General features: G+C 37.2%; 1 protein-coding gene across 1 annotated transcript in view; it reads right to left on the bottom strand.

Annotated features, from left to right (window-relative positions):
* Dnajc15 (DnaJ heat shock protein family (Hsp40) member C15) overlaps positions 1-23,713 on the bottom strand; it is a 51,873-nt gene that overhangs the window by 22,394 nt on the left and 5,766 nt on the right. The window contains exons 2-3 of the mRNA XM_042685769.1: positions 5,842-5,893; positions 3,231-3,304 (exon numbers count right to left, since the gene is read on the bottom strand). Coding sequence (XP_042541703.1) covers positions 3,231-3,304; positions 5,842-5,893 — 126 coding nt within the window. The remainder of the gene's footprint in view (positions 1-3,230; positions 3,305-5,841; positions 5,894-23,713) is intronic.

Raw genomic sequence — 23,713 nt, 5'->3', positions numbered from 1 at the left:
GAAGGGAATTAATGAAGCTAAGAAATAAAGAATTTTTGAGATTTCAGAACATCAATTATAAAGAGAAAAATCCTAAAAACTTTCAGAGCTAAAAAACAAATACTGCAAAAAACCTGAAACTCCATGTAAACAACAAAAGAATACCGAAACCACAGATTGTCTTTAATGCAATAAGAAGGATAGCAAAAATCTCTCTGAGTGGGCAGCAAACAGATGCTAAGCACTGAGATGTAGTCTCAGCACACAGCTCTGTATATCTTCTTCTCAATTCATTTCAGAAAACTAGTAATGAAAATTAACAAAAGAAAACAAAACATCCAACAGAAAAGAAATTTAAAACATTTATCAAACCACAGGAACAAATTACCCTTGGCGGTACTCAAAAAATGAAAAATAAAATTGTGTGAAAGGGAAAGATAAGATTCAACAAGAAGATGATAAAGCTTAGAAGAAGCAAATAAAGTGTAAATAATAATGAAATAAAACTCACTGAAAATTGAGATTTCATCATTCTCTTGTGAATGAGAAATTTAGTGATACATGATTATAATTCCTATTATTTAAGTAGCCCTATTTAGTTCAGAAATTAAGCTACAGAATCAAGGCACTGTAAATGAGGTTTTTGAGGTTAAATTTTTGGGATTCATTAGCATGGAAAGAAAATATACACATTTATTTCTCAGTTTCTTTGGAGAATTGTTTTAAAAACTTTTATCTTTACTAAAGTATTCCTATAGTGATGATAATGATGATGATGGTGATGGTGATGATGATGATGATGATGATGATGATGATGATGATGATGATAAGAGTAAGAAAATATTCTAAGATGCTCCATTGCAAATTGTAAGAGTAGTACATTGTAGGGGAGAGGAAAAGCAGAGAGGACAGAATCTATGTTTTTTACCTTGAAGCCCCCAAAAGGAAGGAGAGATGGTATATCATTTTCCTCTCCTTAAGATAGGCAGGTACAGGCTCAGTGAGCCTTATCTGTAAGCCTGCACTAAGCAGTGAAAACATTCTCATTTTCATGTTTTCTTTCTTTACAATGTTTAATAATACAGTTGTTCCATGAATCTTAGGAGTTTTTACTTTTAGTATACATATATTTACTAAATACACCATAATGTAAGAAAGGTAATTTCCAAAATTCCATTTATTACTAATAAACAACATTATTTTAAAGAATGATGCCACTATTTCCATTACTGTTACTGTTTTGTACACAATCATTTATCACTAATCCTTCTGAACTCCTATTCTGTCTCATTCTAGACTATACTCTAAGAAGCTGGGAGAAAGATAACTTAAAATGTGCTCACATTGCCCCTGGCTCAAAATATTCCAAAGGCATTGTATCATGGTCTATTAGACTCTAAGTGTATCGACCTAAGCTAGTATTATCATCTTCATAAACTCCACTGGAGTTACTCTTGCTCTAAGCTCATTCCACCACAGGACCTCTGCAGTTTTGGCCACCCGAAGGGTTCTTTTTGCAAATGCTCACATGTGCTTGCTTCCTGATCTTCTAGAGAGCCCTTGCCTGGTCTAATACAATGACTTCTCTCTGCTGTTATTATTTAACCTCTTGCACTTAACATTTCAGATCTATCTTACGTCACTTGTTTATTTTGTTATTTCCACTAAAACATAAAATATAAAGTCTTGGAGGAAAATGTCTTTGTCTGGTTTGTGAGAATATCTTGCTGCTTACAACATTTGGCATATCGTAGGTAGTCGATGACTATATACTGAATAAATGCTGACAATCAAATACTTTAACCAAGTAAAATTGTAAGTAGAGAAACAGAAAATAAACCAACACTACCTCTCATCACAGACCTGCATACACAGTTTTATAATAAAATCTTTTGCAGTTCTTTTGAACCTGGGTTCAACCTGGGCTGTGACTGATCTTAGCTAGCTAAGCACCACATGCCTGTAATGCCTTTGCTAAAACAAGCCATTCATTCTCAAATTGCTGCAAGGCACATTGATCTATTCCAGATCTGCTTCTATTTCCTAAAAGTCAATGTTTATGCCTCAATACTTCAGTGAATCTTCTTTGCATACTCTTCAGTGGTCTCAGACTACAGTCCATACTGTAACTTCTTAAATACCTACAACCACTCATTCTTCACTTATATTCAGCTCATTGAATTATTTACAATGCTGCTAGATGAATCTATAAGCTGTAAAAGATTTCATGGCTGAAATCTTTAAGTTCTGTGCTTCAGATGGGAATATATCTCAATGTACAAAGGGGACAAGTATGTAATACAAGGGGGCTGAAATAAACTCTTGGGTAAATTCCATCAAGGCAGGAACTGAGTCTGTTTTGTTCACTAACTATTCCCAGATTCTGGACAGAAACTCGTAGATGGTGGGTATCCACTAAATGTTTATTGAATAACTAAGGTCATGAGTGATAATGCACACTTTTAATCCTCATGTAAGAGGATCCCCAAAGTGCTTTTGTGTCTTTAACTAAAAATCATATCTGGGTCCTTTGTTCTGAGCTATTCTCTACTGCAGTCACTAGCAACCAAACACCTTGGACTCCAGGAAAGAGAAGATTCACCAATAAGTGTCTTGTGTGGAAGACAAACTACTCCTCAAACAGTCAGTGTCATTTTAATCACCTTTAAGGAAAAAGCCAGAAACTCAGGAGAGATCTCTCCCACCAGGCAATATTTTCCTGTTCTATCCAGTGGTAAAGTGGTAACTCTCCAAAACTACTCTAAAGACAAAGACTAAACTAATGATAAATATGTTTGTGGGGAAGGGTATCTGGGAAGGGGAGGACAGGAGTCCAGTAAGAAGTACAATCATTATATTCAATGTACTTTATGTAAAAATTGAATTACAAAATTTGAGAGTAGGGATGGAAGGGGCAATGGAGGAGGTGGCATTGATCAAGTTGTATTGTACTTATAACCTGACTTAGGGAATTATAACCTTGTTGTACAACTACTTAATAATAAAATAAAAAAATAAGTTACCTAAGTGTGACATAACTTTATTGACTAGGATAAAAATTAGTTGTCAAAACCAGGAATAATGTTTATATATGACAATACGATCAAGAAAACTTAAATCAATAACTTAGACAAACTCATAAATGATTTAATAAAGGAATTAAAGTTCTATAAAGGTTAGAAAATTCAAGATATTTTCTGACATTTTCCAATATGACATGAATTTTCTAATCATAGACACATTTAACTTACAGGAGATGAAATCTTCGTTGCAGTTTCTGTAATTACTTGTTGTAAAGGTTTCCAGATCTGAAATGCATAACGACCTAAACAATAGAAGGAATAAGTTCAAATAAGGCTTTCTATAACCAATCTCAAAGTGCTTGCCATATTGTTTGTTTGCCATTTCAAATAAATATTTCAAACTTAACCAAGTAGATAGTAAAGTTTACTGAATGAATAGAATTTAATTTTAATGTCATGATCATAAGCAATGAATATATCAAGTTCTAGTTTAAGATCACGTTTGTGATATAATATCTTACACTTACAGAATGTTATAGGTTACAAAAAATAATATCATAATACTTGACCTATAATGATGTATATAGAAAAGGTTCCTTATATATACAAAAAATCCTGATATTAAAATATTAACTATTTTTATAAAAACATTGAAATGTATAGAAAAATATTGTTTATATATATATGCCATAGAAGTGCTTTAATAGTTATCATAATGTGAAAAAAATCAATTATTTGTGAAACATTTGCCATTTATGTGAACTATCACTTTTTGTCACTCTCTAAAAATATTATTTTAGTTTTGTTTTTTAAGGAACACTAATATTTGAAATTCCTTAAGTCTTAACAACTAATAATTTATAGGAAAATTGGTCCTAAAATGTTCTAAGGGCATCAGACAAGGATAAAGTCCCAGCTAGCAAATTTGTCCTTTCCACTCTAATCAAAATGTGTGCCTGCTAAAAACCTGTGTCTGATACTATGTACTTCAATTCAAATTCTAACCATAAATCAAGAGTGCCACTAAGAAAGCTCAATTACTTACATCTTTGTGAAGACCTTACTTATTGATTCTACAATAGTAAAAAGAATATATATATATATGTATATATATGTAGAGAGAGAGAGAGAGAGAGAAAATTACCTAAAAATTCTTCATAACTATAATCAGGCACAGCAACTGGATTCCTATTTCAGTGTTAGTAGATAAAGACTTCAAGAAATGGTATCCGGTGTTTATATTTAACCATAGGCAAAAAGATCTAGTTATAACAAACAGTAGTATTTTTCCCTCCCAAATTCTATTATTCAGTTTTATTTGGCTTAGCAGAGATCTGCTACTCTGATTAGTAACACTGACTTGGCAGTAGCATGGTCTTTTCAGAACATACGTTTCAGAAAAAGACCTAGAAAAAGTATGTTTCTCTCTAATTAAGAAAAAAAACTTATATTTGAATTTATAATTGCTAGACCTATTGTACTATGAAAATTAATAACCAGCCAGGTGCCAGTGGCTCATGCCTGTAATCCTAGCTACCCAGGAAGCTGTGATCTGATTGTAGTAGTTCAAAGCCAGCCCAGGCAAGAAAAGTCCTTGAGACTCTTATCTCCAATAAACCACCAGAAAACTGGAAGTAGCACTGTGGCTCAAGTGGTAGAGTGCTTGCCTAGAGCTGAAGAGCCAAGGGACAGCACTCAGGCCCAGAGTTCAAATTAATAACCAAAAACTATTTTATGTTCATGAACAAGTCTGTGAGAATTCTTTTTGAGATATGATTTTCTTTACAGGGACCTCCAGAATTAGTTAAATATAGTAGTATAATTGTCACTAGGTCCTTTTGGCCAAAAGAACAAGAGGATCTGAGCCTCAAGTTTTATTTTAAAGCTCTTCTTGTTAAAGTATTTTCAATGAGAACTATGTGAAATTAAAACCATGTAAAACAAAATAAAACTGTCATTTTTCTGTTAGAACTTAAATTTTAAAAAACACAATGGAATGAAGTTTTATCTAAAAATATCCAATTACCAAGATAAAATCCAGATTTTAGAAACAAACAAAAATCAACAAAAATTCTCAAATTAACATTTAACTAAGAAAACTAGGACTCAGATATTTTACTTCTAATATTTATGACTTTTTTTTTTTTGATCAGTTGTAGGGTTTGAACTGTGGGCCTGAGTGCTGTCCCTCAGCTCTTCAGCTCAAGGCTGGTGTTCTACCACTTGAGCCATAGCACCACTTCCGGTTTTCTGGTGGTTTATTGGAAATCAGAGTATCACAGACTTCCTGCCCAGGCTGGCTTTGAACCAAGATTCTCAGATCTCAGCGCCTGGCAATGACATTGTTTTTGAGACAATTTTAGTAGTGAAAAAAATTCTCCTGGATTTATTGAAGAATTATACCAATATGTTAAAAACTAAAATAACAAATTAGAGAATAACTGTGTTTCTTAGGAAGAACTGACAGCTTAAAAATGTGTAAACTCATCTGCAAGAAAAAAGAAAAGAGAGCATAAAGGAAGCTCCTATTACTTGGATTTCATATTCAAGATTCCTTACTATTATACATTGTAAATCAATCTTATAAAAATGCTCAAAATATCTACTATTATTACATCTTGTTTTCTTAGGTCATGGCCATTAATTTTATTTACTAAAGTTTATCCAAATTTTGTTCCACTGACTTGTTCAGTAATTATAAATAGCATAAAGAATAAGAATATATATAATGCCTGAAAACCCTTAGAAGATAAAGGGCCTACTCATGAATCACTATATCAGCTATTTGGAAATTTTTCTCCTATAACATGTATTGATATTTATTCTTTATTAGCCTTACCTGCAAATGCAAGAGTTGCAACACCCAGTCCTACAGCTATCACTCTTCTTGCCTGGAGTGGAAAGAAAAAAATATTACTTAGAGCATTAAATGTTATGGTTTGATACTAAATTTTTGTTGTTGTTGTTCAGCACTGGGAATTGAATTCAGGACCAAGGGTTCTACCACTTGAGCCATGACCCCAGACCTTTTATTTTGTATTTTAGATAGGGTCTCCTGTAAACTTTTCCAGGCATAGCTTCAAATAGTAATTCTCCCACCCCTGGAAGATGTGGTCTCAAGTGGCTGAGAGCACAGATGAAATCTATCAGACCTGGTCCTTACAAGTAAAAATTTTGTAATAATGAGGATAATTACACTAAATCTACATATTTTTCAAACTCTGTTGTGAAGAACAGAACTTAAAATCTTCAGTGTGTATGGATTATATCTCTCCTGTTCACTTTTTTCAGCTAAATTTCAATGAACTAAAATAATTCTGGATTTTCAATTAATTTCCATATGCTGGAATTCATTTTAATATTACCTATTGGTAAAATGTTTTCTGTAGACTATTCTCAATAGTGGGCTTAATATATTTATCTTCTATAAAGATAAAAGGGACATATTTTGGCAGTCCTGTGGACTGAACTCAAACCCTTATGCTTCTAGGCAAACACTCTACAACTTGAGCCTCTTCCTTAGTTCAGTCTTTGCTGCACTTGTAATTTTAAATTTTAATGAAATATTAGCTACAACTTTAGGAAAGAAGTCAAACTTGGTAAATAAAGAAAAATGATCATTTAAAAGTTAACTTTCAGGCTGGGAATGTGGCTTAGTGGCAAAGTGCTCACCTAGCATGCATGATTTGATTACTCAGTACCACATACACAGAAAAAGCTGGAAGTGGCGCTGTGGCTCTAGTGGTAGAGTGCTGGTCTTGAGCAAGAGAAGCTAATGGACAGTGCCCAGGCCCTGAGTTCAAGCTACAGGACTAGCAAAAATAAAAATAAAATAAAAGTTAGCTTTCTATCCTTTTAGACCAGGTTAAACATTTTTTTTTTTTTTTGGGGTCCGGTCGTGGGGCCTGAACTCTGGGCCTGGGCGCTGTCCCTCAGCTCTTCAGCTCAAGGCTAGCACTCTACCACTTGAGCCACAGCGCCACTTCCGGCTTTTTTTCTTTTTGCTTATGTGGTGCTGAGGAATCGAACCCAGGGCCTCATGCTTGCAAGGCAAGTGCTCTGCCACTGAGCTATCTTCCCAGCCCTAAACATTTTTTTAATAAAAGCAAAGGATTAGAATATTCCCAACCTAAAGTTATAAGCTAATTCTAATAAAAATCTATTTAAAATTCAGGCTAGATACATAGCTCAGTAGTAGATCACTTGTTTAACATACAGAAGGTCCAAGGTTTAATTTTTTAGTAGGTTATATTCATACTGCTCTAATTTATTCTCTGTAAACATCTCAGGAAATATATTTTAATGAGGGAGAAAGTTTTTTTTTTTTTTTGGGGGGGGGGGGGGTCCGGTCGTGGGGCCCTGAACTCTGGGCCTGGGCACTGTCCCTCCGCTCTTCAGCTCAAGGCTAGTGTTCTACCACTTGAGCCACAGTGCCACTTCCGGCTTTTTCTTTTTGCTAATGTGGTGCTGAGGAATCGAACCCAGGGCCTCAGGCATGCAAGGCAAGCACTCTACTACTGAGCCACCTTCCCAGCCCCGAGGGAGAAAGTTTTATAGTAGAGCTCTGTTGTTCTCTCAGCATCCATTCTCCTTTTCTTTGTCTGACAGTGTCAGGATTTCCATTTTTAGCCAAATATATATCCAAGCCTCCTTTACATTATTGTTATTAGGTATGTTAACTAAGTGAGGGCCTATAGAACGTACACAGAATGAGGTGTGAAACTCATTCAAGTCCCTAGGAAGGGTAATGGGATGGGAAAGTCCTTTTCCATTTTCCTTTCCAGCTGTCTGGAAGTACTCATTACAACTGGATTGGCCTTTTGAACAAAGGCGACAGAACAGTAAGATAACAAGAGACTGTTTTTCCCAGTCCTGCAGCTGCTAGCCCAGACTACCTCTAGTTACAAAGATCAAGATGAAAGTTATTTACCTTCCTGGGCTGCTATTTGTTTGGGCAATTGTGGCCCAAACAAATTTTTTTTTAATTTTAATTTTTATTTTTTGTGAACATACTGTACAGAGGGGTTACAATTACATGGGCAAGATAATGAGTACATTTCTTATCAAGCATTGCAGCCTCCTCCTTTGTTTACCCTTCACATCCCTTCCCAGCCTTCCCCTGCCCCCCCACCTAATCCTCCCCCCCCACACAAATTTTAATAGATACAGACATAGAATCACAGAAATGTTTTTTGTCTGATCTGTAAGAAAATCCTTAAGATTCTGCAGAAGATTCTTCAAAAAACTACAATAAGATGGATGCCAGTGGCTCAAGCCTGTAATCCTAGCTACTTAGGAGGCTGAGATCTGAGGATCACGGTTCAAAGCCAGCCCGGGCAGGAAAGTCTGTGAGACTCTTATCTCCAATAAACCACTAGAACACCAGAAGTGGCTCTGTGGCTCAAGCAGTAGAGCACTTGTCTTGAGCTGAAGAGCTGAGGGATAGCGCCCAGGCTGAGTTCAAGCCCCACCACCAACCAAAACAAACAAACAAACAAACAAAAAAACTACAATAATCTCACTAGAGAATAGAATATATATTTCACATTGGTGCAGACATTGTTGAAAAGGAGACTGAAGCTCAAGAATATTAAAACTATAAAGCCCTTCAGTTCACAGTGTTCATGTTCTATAAGGAAAGATGCACTGAGTGTTGGTAAATCAAGGCCCCAATCATCCAGGGATATTCTACAATGAGCAACATCAGGTCAGAAAAGGGCAGCTGCACAAAGGTGCTCTGACATTGAAGTCCAGTAACTCTCCCAGAAATCAAGAGCTCAACACAGCTGATGAATCAATTTCCTCTAGGCAACTCCTTCTTAGGGAGACAAGGTATATCCACCAGGCCATGACACTAGGACAAAAGCTTCAAGTTTCTCTTCTGATATTCCCTATTTGTTTCCTCAAATCCACTCTCTACACTTCTCTGCTTAGTTTTGTATTTCTGTTTTCCCTTATTGCTAAAGACTACATTATCCAGTATGAACATGACCACTGGTTTCTGGTAGGGTTTCACCAACAGGAAAAAGCATGGTAGAACAAAAGGTAGGAGAGTGAAATAATTGTGCAATTTGGTCCCCTGTTTCTTCCCTGCCTTATTTCTGCTCTAGCTTTTCTATTGTATGTCTTCTCTGTGTTTACAATTCTCAGAGTTCTGGAACACAATTTGTAGCTTTGCTGCTTCACCTGAGTAAACAGCAGTTCCCAAATCTTGCTGATGATTTATTTTCTCTTTTCTTTTCTTTCTTTTTCTTCCCTTTTCTCTTTCTTTCCTTTTCTCTTTTCTTTCCTTATTTCTTTCTTCTCTTTTCTCCTTCATTTTTCTTTTCCTTCCTTCCTTCCTTCCTTCCTTCCTTCCTTCCTTCCTTCCTTCCTTCCTTCCTCTCCCTCCCTCCCTCCCTGCCTCCCTCCCTCCCTCCCTGCCTCCTTCCCTCCCTCTCTGCCTCCCTCCCTCCCTCCCTTCCTTTTTCCCTCCCTCCCTCCCTCCCTCCCTCCCTTCCTTCCTTCCTTCCTTCCTTCCTTCCTTCCTTCCTTCCTTCCTTCCTTCCTTCCTTCCTTCCTTCCTTCCCCTCCCTCCCTTCCTTCTCCCCCCCCCTCTCTCTCTTGGCTTATAGGGGAGTTTGAACCCAGGGCCTTGGGTTTGCTCAGCTTGCTTGCTTGGCTGGTGCCACCACTTGAGTCACACCTCTAGCCTGGTCTTTTGCTGGTTATTTTGGAGAGGAAGTTTTGTGAGCTTTTCTTTCTGAATTGGCCTCAATCTTTGGTCTTCTAGAGCTTAGCAATCCTAAGTAGCTACAACTGCAGGTATGAGCCACTGGCATACCTCTGCAAATATTCCCTTCATTAAATTATTTTCAATAAAAATCATCTGAATACCTGTTAGGATCTATAAAAGATACTTAAACTACTTTTTGCAGCACTGGCTGTTACTTAGGCCCCCAAAATTAACTAAAAGCAGGCCAAAAGCTAAGTATTTATGCACATTGACTCGAATCTCTCTCATCTTGGGAATCCAGAAAGAAGTTATGAACAAGCAACTTTGAAAACAGGGAAACTGTTGAGCAGACAGAAAATGCCTTCTCATCATCTTGTCACAAAAGGTAAAAGTGCCCAAAATAAGGGAGCAGCCAGAAAGCTCAAAACAGAATCAACAGTAACTTGTTCACTCACCTCAAGAGATGATATCAATAACAACTTCTTTCTCTAGAACCTCAGAGAATAAAGACTAAGATGACCTAATGATCACCCAGGCCACAACCACAAATGTGACTGCTTTAACTAGGCACACCTCTCTCCCCCTACACTTAGTTCTTGGTGCAGAGCTTACAATTTGTGTCTGTGCTCAGAAGATGACTTAAGATGGGTTGAAGTGCTTACTTCAGTTCTTCCATGGATGTCCACACCATGTAATAAAACTCCTTTCTCTGCTCTTTACCATTACCATCGCTTTATTTGGTGTATGGAGTTAGTGGACAAATGCAACATGTAGAACTCCTGGAATTTGAGCCTGGGGTTTAAAGGCCCTTGTGTATGACATATAAGAATACATATAGCATGTCAGGTGAGGTGGCTCACACCCCTAATTCTAGCTATTCAGGAGGCTAAGATCATGGTTTGAAGCCTGTACAGAAAAGTTTTTAGGACTCTATCTCCAAAATAACCTGCAAAAGCTCAATTGGAGGCATGGCTCAAGTAGTAGTGTCAGCTGAGCAAGAAAAGCATACTTGGCCATAGGACCTTTATAAAATGAGTTTTATGTAGGATCTTGTATATGGTGGGCCCCTCAATGTTTATCCTATGCTAATTTCATAAGGATGTTATACCTGTAATAATATCTTAATCTTATAATTATTATAATATTTACTATACTAAATTATATGTATTCTGTCTCTTTTAGTTTTTCTTAAATTTGATGAAATATATGCACCATCTTCCCAGCAAAACATGCAAGCATATATATGTAAATACTTGTGTATATATGCATATACATATACACACATCAAAATTTTTATTCATACAATTTGAGGCAAATAATATGTTTTCCTTACATCCTTAAAGAAAGAACTCAGCCGGGTGCCAGTGGCTCACGCCTATAATCCTAGCTACTCAGGAGGCTGAGATCTGAGGATCACGGTTCAAAGCCAGCCCTGGTAGGAAAGTCCGTGAGATGCTTATCTCCAATAGATAACCAGAAGTGGGGCTGTGGCTCAAGTGGTAGAGTGCTTTCCTTGAGCTGAAGAGTGCAAGGACAGTGCCCAAGCTCAGAGTTTAAGCCCCATGAGTGACCAAAACAAAAAAGAAAGAAAGAACTCAACAAGCTTCAACATAAGAATCTTCTAGGGCAGAAAATCACTTGCTAAAGTTAAGGAAGGTTTTGCTTATCTTTTAGTTTCCACTGAACAGATTGGCCATGTATGTTTCTGTTTTTACTCATCCAACAATAGAATGAGAAAATATTTTTATGATATGTTAATAAAATTAGACTTAATTTTTACCTCCAACTTTATAGAGAGAAAAACACAAGACTCTACAATATTGAACAAACACAAATTAAGTAGGACATTAAACTAAGGCTGTTCAGTAAATAAATGACCAAGTGAGGTTGGAGGATGGGGAAAAAAGATGAAAGGAACTGCTCAAGATAAACTGTACTCATAAATTGACATGCTGACATAAAACCCCTTTGTACAACTACTTAAAAAATGAAGGAAAAAATAAATGACCAAAACTGTGCACAAATTTTGCTTATCCAGACAAAAAGGACAAGGTACCAAATAGCTAATCAGAACCCAAATTTCACTGTCTATGGGGGCACATGTCTCAGGATGCTGAGGTAGGAGGATGGAACTTTCATTCCAGCCCAGGTGTCATAGTGAGACTTTGTCTGGAAAAAAAAAATTAAAATAACAGGGTTGGCACAGTTGTTCAGGACTATAGTCACAGCTACTCAGGAAGCAGAGATTGAGAGGACTGCAGTTTGAGGCAATCCTGCACAAAAAGTTAGTAAGACTCTATGTTAACAAATATGCCAAGTATGTTGACATTTGCCTTTGATCCCAGCTATACAGGAAAGTAAGAAAATAACCATTTCATGCTTGCTCAAGCAAAATCAAGAACTTGTCAAAAAATAAATAGAAAGGACTGGGGCATAGCTCAAGTGGAGAGTGCCTGCCTAATAAGCATAAGATCTTGAGTTCAAACTCCAGAACTGCCAAAACAAAACAATAACAATAATGACAGCAATAAAAAGTAATTTATTAGAACTAAAGTTTCTTATTGTAAGGGAGTTGTATCTGATTGACCTAAGTGCTTTTTAATTAAATTATATCAGAATAGTTTTTACTTTGTGAATATAATTAATTGAAAATAAAAATATTTGGAGGTTGGCATCAACCTGAAATCCAAAAAACAAAAAAAAACAACAAAAAAACATATTCTAGACCACCTAATTTTCTATTCTGAAATTAAAAAAAAATCCTTTTCATCAATTTCTATGTGAGAACATTAAGATGTTGGATCAAAACATGAGTTAAAACTAACTGGTCTAGAATATGTTTCCTAAAAAGAAAGAAAACTTTACTACTTATCATTTTTTTCATTCCATAGAAAGCGATTGGCATTTCTTTTCAAACGCAAATAAATGATCAGAAATCTTCCCAATCTTCTACCTACCTGAATGATCCAAACTTCAAATGTGAAAAAAACAGCAAGTACAAGAGGAAAGTCAATCTAAAGTCTGAGTAAATCAGTCACAGAAACTATGTATTTATTTGAACTTATTTTATAAATAAAATAACATCTAAGTGCAATCTTTTAAACACCCATAGTTCAATTGGTAAACAGAGAATTCTATCAACACATTCTCTATTTTATGACAGTTGAAAAATAATTCACTGTTTTGTCATATGCTATTTCTCATTTAAACTTCATTACTGATCTTCAAGGTAAAATGGTCTATTTTGTTTCTTTTATTACTTATTAATGACTTATTGACTATCTTTGAGACAAGGTCTCACTAGGATGGTCTTGAACCCATAACCTTCTGTTTCTACCTGGAGTTCTAGGATTATTGACCTCTACTCCAATGAAGGAGAACGAACACAGGGCCTTGTATATGCTAAACAAGTGCTTTACTATTGAGCTACATATATCCTGAGCCCTTGGTTTCTTTGATACAAGCAATATCTTCTTTAGTCAAGTTGCAAGCATGAAGATGTACTTCAATTTTTATTTTGAATGTTTTTTTAAAACAACTGGTGTTTTAAAACTAAATTCCCAGTAACAGAATGAGAAAAATGACATTGAAATAGACAATATAAAAACTAAATGGTGATTCAGGCATAGTGTTAGTACCATAAGTATAGTACTTTTCTATCAACTAGGCAATAACTGGGTTAAATGCCTAAATTGTTCATGCGATCAGATACATATCACAGTACATTAAAGAATTTAACAGAAATAAAGAAATGTTATTTGGCTATTTGTTTGACTCAGGAAAATCAAGATATATGCTGAAAAATAAAAGAAATTAGGTGGTGTGATTTAAAATAAAGGTGGATATATTCCTGCACTCTGGCATAGGTGTCACGCAAGTACATTTAGCAGATGGTGAGTGGTAAATGTAGATGTCATAGGAAGCTTTCTTCCCTTTCCTCAGTGCCCACAGGCTGCCTTGAGCAATGGTATAGGCTCTCTTCTGTTGCTAATAACACAATACCACAGACTGGGTAAGTTACAGAAATAAGAAACTATTCATTTTTAGTTCTGATTCAAAAGACAGGAGCCACATCTGGTGATGGCCTTCTTGGACAGGGCCCTTAGATGTTGCATGTGCAGTTGCTACTGTATCCTGCCTTCCTCTTCTTCCATTAAACAAACAAACAAAAAACAAAACCTCAGGCACCTCTTGCATCCTTGTGCTTCCTTGCCAAGCAGGTGTTCTGCCACTTGAATCTCCACCAGCACCTCCTCAGTTCTGTCTTCTCAAAATGGCACCAGTATTCGTTCATCCAGGCTCCATCCAGATGAGTACGCCCTAATCCTAATCACCTTTCAATGGCCTGTCCTTAAGCACTATAGTCAGAAGAGGCAAATCGTAGCAGGCAAAGTTAGCTCTGAAACATCTCCTTTGAAGATTCAGATGTATATGGCTCAGAAATATAGCTAACATTTTTATGTTGCAGATCTAAGTAAATTTTAGGGGTTGGGGCAGAGTACACTGATATAGGGTTTGGCATGATAAATAAAATAAAATAAGCTGGGTGCCAGCAGCTCATACTTATAATCCTAGCTACTCAGGAGGCTAAGATCTGAGGATCATAGTTCGAAATCAGCTCAGGCAGGAAAGCCTGTGAAACTCATGCAAGAAAGCCCGTGAGACTCTTATTTCCAATTAACTACCAAAAAGAAAAAAAAAAAAAAAGCTAGAAGTAGAGCTTTGGCTCAAGTGGCAGAGAGCTAGCCTTGAGCAGCAGCAGCAGCAGCAACAACAACAACAAAAACAAACCTTCAAAGACAGTGCCCAGGCCCCAAGTTCAAGCCCCAGAACTGACATAAAAAATAAAATCTAGGATATGTTTTGTTGTTATTACTATATCAGTTAGGATATAGTTATATCTGTAGAAAAGGCTAATCTTTCTATGTATATGCACACACACATAATAAATCAGTTATAAACTTCATCAAAAAATTCTTTTTTGCCAGGTGCTGGTAGTTCATGTTTGTAATCCTAGCTACTGTACTCAGAATGCTGAAATCTGAGGATTGCTGTTCAAAGCCAGCTCAGGCAGGAAAGTCTGTAGACTCTTATCTTAAAAGGGCTATCTCTTACCCGCCAGAAAACTGGAAGTGGCACTGGGCTCAAAGTGTAGAGCAACTAAGTCTTAAGCAAAAAAAGTCAGGGGCAGTGCCAGGCCCTGAGTTTAAGCCCCATGACTGACAAAAAAAAAAAAAAAGTTCTTTTTGAGAACAATAATATATCTAACCTTTTCTTTTTTACAAACTTAAAAAAATCAGGTTTGGGGTTTTTTGTTGTTGTTGTTGGTCATGGTACTTGAACTCTGGGCCTGAGTACTGTCCCTGAGCTCTTCAGTTCAAGGCAAGCCCTCTACCACTTGAGCCACAGTGTACTTCCAGTTCTTTTTCTGGTAGTTTATTGGAGATAAGAGTCTCACAGACTTTCCTGCCCAGGCTGGCTTTGAACTGTGATCCTCAGATCTCAGCCTCATGAGTAGCTAGGATTAAAGGTGCCCAGCTAGAAATTCACATTTTAACAATCTTGTCATGGTCACTATGGAAAGACATTGTATTTTCACAAATAAATGGTATGAATGGACAATGATTTTTAAAATTTTTAAATCTATGTCTTTATACTTGCCCAAAATGCTGAGAAGCAGTTCCCATTGTATTCTGTCTGACCTTATATGATGCATGAACATTTTTAATTGAAAATTTTGCAGTCCAATGTTGTAGAAACAACAGATGGTGAATTCTCAATCAGAGAATTTATTGGTTTCAAAATAGTAGGAGAGGTACCACAGAGTATCCTTTTCTTAGACTGCTAAGCCTGGCTAGAGAAAAGTTTTTTTTTGCCAGTTATGGGGCTTGAACTCTGTCCCTGTGCTCTTCAGCTCAAGGCAAGCACTCTACTGCTTGAGCCACAGTGCCACTTCAAGTTTTATAGTAGTTTATTGGAGGTTAGAGTGTCACAGACTTTCCAGCCCGGGCTGGCTTTGAACTGTGATCCTCAGATCTCAGCCTCCTGAGTAGCTAGGATTACAAGTGTGAGCCACCAACACCCAGCACAATAAATGGTTTTGATAGCTGTTAATCCTTGAACCTTACTAAGTATCATCTTTTTCATTCTAATCAATAAATTCAAAACTTTCAGTGGTCTCACACACCTTTATATTTTTCTTTCATGCACCAAACATGAATCACCTCATCCTTCTACCCTTATATCCCTAAATATGTGAGGAGTATGTTATGGAAAGTCAATGGGCTTCAAAGTCAATCAGACCTAAGCCCCAATTCCAATTTAACATTTACCAGTTCTAAGACCCTAAGCTATTCTATGTGCATTGTGTTTTTCATCTATAAAATGGGTTATGAATATATCATACAATGCACACAATGAGTTCAAACAAAGTTATGAAAAATGACTGAGACTATGAATATGAGAGGCACTGTTATATTTTTCTTCACTCACATCTTTGTTCTTACTCTTCTTGTTCTACTGTGCCCTATTCCTAAAAATCCTCATTCTGCAAAAACAACTTCAATATCATCTCAGTGCAGTTTTCCTTGCTTACTTCTAAAACTCTTCCATGTTCTCATAGACTCAGTAGGTCTTCCTACTGCAGTAGGTAATATAGCACATTATTCAAAACTGGCTTATCTGTCTATTTTGAACCCCTTTCAATGTGTGAACTTCTGAAAATAGGGACTGTATTATCTTCTTGAATTTCTAAAACTCTTCTAAAGGACCCGATAAATCATATGTTTTTAAAAGGTTTGTAGAATGGAATGAAAAGGACCTAAAGGAGCTTCCTCACCATACAGATGTCTCTTGTAACTTGTATTATCTGTTTATCATATGGGTGAGTGAAATTATATTTTGAAATGGGAAAATATTATGGACAGTGTTAGCCAAGTTAAATTAAAAAAGTACCATGCAATCATGACTATGTAAAACTAAACTAAGTAAATGTATCCAAAAGTTTCATGGGCTACAAAGAAAATAGAAGGCCTTCTGTCTATTAAAGTTTCCTTACCATTGGACAAATAGGATTGCATGAAATTGCAGAGCTTCTGCATGGCAAAGATCAGTAGAAAGCCCACGGGTTGGGAGAAGATCTTCACTAGCCATACAATAGACAAGGGTCTCATATCTAAAATATACCTGGAAATAAAAAAATTAAATCCCCCAACAACAAATCCTCAAAGAAACAACTGCCCTATAAATAAGTGGGCTAAAGACTTAAAGAGAAACTTCTCTGAAGAGGAAAGAAGGATGGCCAATAGACACATGAAGAAATGCTCAACCCCCTAGCCATAAAAGAAATGCAAATCAAAACAACATTGAGATTCCACCTCACCCCAGTTAGAATGGCTATAATCAAGAACTCTAATAACAACAGATGCTGGAGGGGATGTAGACAGAAGGGAACTCTACTGCATTGTTGGTGGGAGTGTAAACTTGTTCAACCACTTTGGAAAGTAGAATGGAGGTTCCTCAAAAGACTCCATAGAGCTCCCCTATGACCCAGCAATCCCACTTTTGGGCATTTACACAAATGATCACATACAAGACCATACTGAAGCTACCACCACAACTATGTTTACTGCAGCCTTATTTACCAGAGCTAAGATATGGAACCAACCCAGATGCCCCTCAGTAGATGAATGGATCAAGAAAATGAGATATATATACACAAAGGAATTCTATGCCTCCATCAGAAAGAATGACATTGCCCCATTTGTTAGGAAATGGAAAGACTTGGAAAAAATTGTATTAAGTGAAGTAAGCCAGGCCCAAAGATACATAGGTCCCATGGCTTCCCTTATTTGCAATATCTAGTATATGTCTCAGACAAGCAGAAAAGGTCAGATAAGTTGATGTTAGGTGAAATGAACCCCAAGATAAGTAGTCAAATGCTTTTTCTTTCATGCGATTGTTTCTAACATATTTATAAGATGATTTCTTTGTTGCTTTGTATTTCCCTTTCCCATGGTATAACCCCCGTTTTCACTGTATTTTATGTTGGTATAATTTGTGGAGGGGAAGGGGAAAAACAAATCATTTAAACAGGGATACAGGTGGACCCATTGCAACAATGAGATGTACAAGTCATTGTGTCAAAAAATGAACTTTACAACTTTGGCCAGGGGTTGGGGGGGGGGGGGTGAGGGGGGTAGGGATTGGCAGGGGTGGGAGATGGGAAGGAATGGGAAGGAAACAAAGGAGGAGGCAACAATGCTTGATAAGAAATGTACTCATTATCTTGCCCATGTAATTGTAACCCCCCTATATGGTATTTTTATAATAAAAAAATGATAAAAAAGTTTCTTTACCAAAGTAAAATGATGATAACCCGTAGCGCATGAAGGAAAACAGGAATAATTATTAAAAGAAAAAGTAAGAAATTCTCAATAAAAAGGGTAGATAGCTGGGTGCTGGTGGCTTTCGTGTGAATCCTAAATACTCAGAAGGCTAAGATGCACTGGATTGTAGTTCGAAGCCAGCCCTAGCAAAAAAGTCCAAGAGATTCCAAAATAACCAGCAGCAAAAAGCCAAATGTAGGCTGGCTCAAGTGTTAGAGTGCTAGCTGAACAAACAAGCTAAAGGCCCTAAGTTCAAGCCCTGATAACAAAAACAAAAGCAATTTATCAAATAGTCACTTGAAGGCAATCATCTTGACTATTCAACTGATCATCTCTCAATTAATTTAAAAGCTACTAGAGAAATGTATGTGTGGCTCAAGTATTTTAAAGTGCCAGCCGTAAGTAGAAAAAAACAAGTGAGAGCGAAAGACCCCCTGAGTTCAAGCCCAGTGTCAACACACACACACACACACACACACACACACACACACACACACACACACACACACACACACACACACACACACACACAGCTACTAAAGAATGTCCGGTCTACCTAAAGACAAAGTCACCCAACTTATGAAGCCAAATTTTAGCAAGTGAAACAATAATCCAAATGAGAATACCAAGAATGGTTTACACAGTGTATGCACCATGGAGAAAAATACAGCAAGTAAAGGAATAGGTGTGTGTTTGTATAGGGCAGCCAAAAAATTCAAACAGAGCAGAAGGAAATGCTTCACTGCTTCACTGAAAAAGTGACTTTTGAAAAATATAAACATGGAGTGAAGAAGGCATGTCAACCTCTAAGGAGGATCACTATAAGCAAGGGGAAAAATGTGAAGGGGAAGAGGATGCTTGGCATACTTGACAGAAAGTGAGAGAAAAGGAAGAGGAATGAGGTCAGAGAGATCACATGGAGAGCAGATGGTGTAGGGCCTAACAGGTTAACATAAGGACTTCAGCTTTCCTCTGAGTGATATGAGACATTGTTTTGAGCAGACGCCACAGCTATCTTACTTAGAATTCTAAGGATCATTCTAGTTGTCATGTTGAGAAGCCTGCCAGGGTTCAAAAGCAGAGGCATAGAAGTGAACTATAAATGATCCAAGAAAAAGATGATGGTAACTTAGACCACAGTGATTAGTGCTAGATATGGAGAACATAATGTAGTGAAATTCTGGGAGCTGGGAAGGTGGCTCAGTGGTAGAGCGCTTGCCTTGCATGCATGAGGCCCTGGGTTCAATTCCTCAGCACCACATAAGCAAAAAGAAAAAAGCCGGAAGTGGCACTGTGGCTCAGGTGGTAGAGCGCTAGCCTTGAGCTGAAGAGCTGAGGGACAGCGCCCAGGCCCAGAGTTCAGGCCCCACGACTGGACCCCCCCCCCCCCAAAAAAAAAAAACAGTGAAATTCTGGTCCTATGTATTTTGAAAATAAAACCAGTATTATTTTCTGAGAAAAGGAGAATAAAATAGTGTGTTAAGGTTACTGTCTTCAATAACTGGAATAATGAAATTGCCTTTTGCTGAGAGGAAAGACTAAAAAGCTCCAGAGTGGAAGAAAGGAATGTCATTAGCTTTCTTTTGGATCTATTTTTCTAAAACCATGCCATGATAAATAAAATAAACCCTAAGCAAAACTGAACATGAATTTATAATACCTGGTGTGGCAAGGGGCAAGGGAGGAGGGTTACCTACTAATAGAAATAAGGAATAGCAGGATAACTTGAAAACATTCTTTCCTTGCTATCTTGCAGTGACTCAATTCTCAAGGGTTAATCACAAGCAAATCACTTTTTGCTGAACTCAGTGTTTTATGCTGCCTTATTATTTGGTTCAATTTCCACAAAGAAAGCTCTTTGAATTTAAACAACAAGTGAAAGGGAGAAAAAAGAGAGTGAACAAGAAAGATAACTACCAAATCAGCAAAATTTGCAAGAGAGAAAGTGGGGGGGGGAGGAGAAGTGGGGGCGCGATATATATGTAGATCAAAATAAGAGGCAATGTTCTGGGGAAGTAATGCTCAGTGGTAGAGTGTTTGCCTGGCAAGCATCAGGCCCAGGGCTCATCCACAGCAGCACAATAAACAAGCAGAGGGGGGCGTGTGTGAGAGGGAGAGAAGAAGAGAGGGAGAAAGGGAGCTGAGCTTAGTTCAAGCCACTGTATTGGCACAAAACAAAGAAAGGAGGAAGGAGAACTTTTGTTCAAGAAAAACTACCATCATGGAAAGATAAATTTTACAACTATCCTATCCCAAATTTTCATCTTGGCAGGAATTGGGAAGCAAATGTGTATAGACTACACCTCAATCTACTTTGTTAAGTTCAGACTTGCTTGCCACACATATAAGCCAGTATCTTGAAACACACATACATACACACATACATACATACACTTGGTACTGTCTAAGAATCCTTCACTGATATTTCTGCTGTTTCTGGTATACAAGTCCCCCAACCCTGGAGGATCAAATCCAGAGCCTCACACATGCTAGGCAAATGCTCTATGACCAAACTTCTCAGACCTTCAATTCTCAGAAAAGATCTTTAAGGTTTATGTTGATGATTCACTAATTAATTCTATATTTAAACATTTAATCTTGGTACTACTCTAAATCATGTACAACATTTGGCACAGAGACACAGATCAACAAAATGAACTCATAAAAGTTAAAAGTTTGGATAGGAATGTGGCTCAAGTGATAAAATTCCTAACAAGTACAAGGCCCTAAGTTCAAACCCCAGTACTGGCAAGACAAAAAAAAAGTTAAAAGTTGCCTGTCACCAATGGCAGACATCTATTATCCTAGCTACTCAAGAGACTATGATGAGATTGGAGGATTTCAGCTTACAACCAGCCTAGACAGACAAATCTGGGAGACTCTACCTCTGATTGACTAAAAAAAACAGAAGTAGGGGCCTGGTTCAAGTGGCAGAGTACTAGCCCTGAGCAGAAAAAGCCAACTCAGAGCTTGAGGTCTGAGATCAAGCCCCAGTTATAGGCATAGGTGTACACACACACACGTCCCAATTATAGGTATAGGTACACACCTACACTACAAATTGATTCTCAACTTCAAAATACATGACCTCGAAAACATACTAGTTTGCTTTTACTATCTCATTTGTCCATAAATACATTTATTTCTTCTTATTCTTTCTTAAAATTCTTAGGAATAATTTTTAGGATAATAAAGGGTGGGTACTATTATTTGCCAATGATTCTCAAAAGTCTATGCATCTGACACTTCCTTTCCTAGGCCTGTATCTTACGTTGAATTATGAATCAAAATACAGACTTATAGGATTGAGCTGTAGCTCAATGGCAAAGCACTTGCCCTAGCAAGTGCAATATCTTGGGTTCAATCTTCAATATGAAAAGGGAAAAAAAAATTTAAAAAACAAACAGATTTATTGTTCAAGGGGCAGGGTGGGGAACATCCAATCTGAAGATATAAAGTCCTCAAAATCATTGGCTATACAATAGGACATACATATATAATTCTTATAATCTTATTGGCTGCTCTGTTATGAGTCTATATTGACAATTTTGAATGGCCCTCAAGTTTCTTGGCACTAAAAATAATCTCTGCATGGCTGATCCGAAATAAAAATCAGAGGTAATGATGAACCATACCTTGTTCAGACCTCCATAGAAATGCTCAGTCCTCACCTTAGTTTCTCTAACCCTAAGACTGCTGAAGCACTCTGAAGTCAAATTTTTGTTCATTTGTCCTCTGTTCTTCCCCAGGTAGTCACATTGAGCTTAAAGGTTAAAGCTCTTGTCCTCACTGCTCATTTTTTAAATTAGATTTCTGGAATGGTGGTCAAAGCCAAGTGTACTGTGATTCCTTGGAGCTCGGGTATGTATCTGCCTTAACTCAGTAACAGTAGCAAGATCAAGTAAATATTTGCATATGGAAGAAGTCAACATCATTGTCAGATATCCAATTCTCTGCTAATTCTTCCCCTTTACTTTTCCATTATGAGTCCAGATCTCCAAAATTTGTTTCCATCACTACCACATCAGTCTCTGGAGAGTGCAAAGCAGGTTTTATGTACTTTTGTATTCTTGGTGTACAATATGAGCTCAATAAAAGCTAGTAGTTAACTAAATGGATAGATGAAGTGATGTGTGGATAAATAGTTAGACAGACAGCTGACCTTAGTATTCTTCTTCTGAGTTATAAAAGTAAAGCTTGAAATGAAGGATGAGATAGATCCAGGTGCCCTCAAAAAGGGAGGGTACAAGGAGAGACCAAAGATTTTATTTTATTTTATTTTTTGTTGGTCACAGGTCTAGAACTCTGGGCCTGGGCGCTGTCCCTCAGCTCTTCAGCTCAAGGCTAGCACTCTATCACTTGAGCCATAGTGCCACTTCTGGTTTTCTGGTGGTTAATTGTAGATAAAGAGTCTCATGGACTCTCTTGCCCCGGCTGGCTTTGAACTGCGATCCTCAGAACTCAGCTTCTGGGGGCTGGGAAGATGGCTCAGTGGTAGAGCACTTGCCTTGCATGCTTGAGGCCCTGGGTTTGATTCCTCAGCACCACATAAGCAAAAAGAAAAAAGCTGGAAGTAGTGCTGTGGCTCAAGTGGTAGAGCGCTAGCCTTGAGCTGAAGAGCTGAGGGACAGCACCCAGGCCCAGAATTCAGACCCCACTATCAAAAAAAGAAAAAGTAAAAAAGAGAAAAAAAAAAGCTCACAGAACTCAGCCTCCTGAGCCTCTAGGATTACAGGTGTGAGCCACTAGGGCCCGGCAAGAACAAGCAAGAACAAAAATTTTAAGTTGGGGTACTACATTCTGACTCAGGTTCTGCTCTCAAATAACTATACCATTAGGTTATTGGCTATTTAGCACATATACGTGCATAAGAGGCAGAATCATATATAAAATATCTGTTAAGTACAGATTACCTAATTATCTATGGAATAATTTGGACACAGATTAGACCAGATAACGTGTAAAGTATAAAGTAGATTTTCCTCTATCTAACATTATAGAATCGTCTTAAGATAATAATCACAGACAAGCTGAAGAGACAAATTTAAAACTAATTTCTAATGAGAAAATTAAGCCAGAGTAATATTAATATTACTTCAGTGTTTCAACAAGAGGTACTAGAAAGAAAGAACAATTAGTAGGCTCTCTATTTTTGCTTTATGGCTCTATATGGCTAGGTTCTATTTTAAACTCCTCAACCCAACTTCTGAGACTTGTTCTTTGGACTGAAGCTTCAGATATGGCTGTATTCAAAAGCTCAGTTTTCCCACCTTGAACATCACTTAGTTACAGGAGTTACTTTTTGATACTACCATTTAGTTCACTGGTCGCAAATTCACCTCTTTCAAGTTTAAATAATGTCTTCAGTATTGCTTTCTAACATTTGAAGAAAGGAGCTTTCTTACCTACTCAATAGTTTTTTTGTTTTATTATTATATTGACCTTTACTAAATATTTGTTTTGTCCACTGACTTCCTGAATTAAGAGTTCTAAGCTATGTCTACAGTTCCAACACTTGGAAGCATGAGAGAGGAATATCAAAAGTTCAAGGCCTGCCTGAGTTACATAGAGGTTGTCTCAAGAAAACCAAGGGGGAAAAGTTACAAACT

The sequence above is a fragment of the Dipodomys spectabilis genome, unplaced genomic scaffold, assembly GCF_019054845.1.
Source record: "Dipodomys spectabilis isolate Male_0828 unplaced genomic scaffold, ASM1905484v1 ptg000095l, whole genome shotgun sequence".
Taxonomy (NCBI): domain Eukaryota; kingdom Metazoa; phylum Chordata; class Mammalia; order Rodentia; family Heteromyidae; genus Dipodomys; species Dipodomys spectabilis.
Note: the sequence above shows the minus strand (reverse complement) of the source record. Positions and strands in the feature narration are given on the sequence as shown.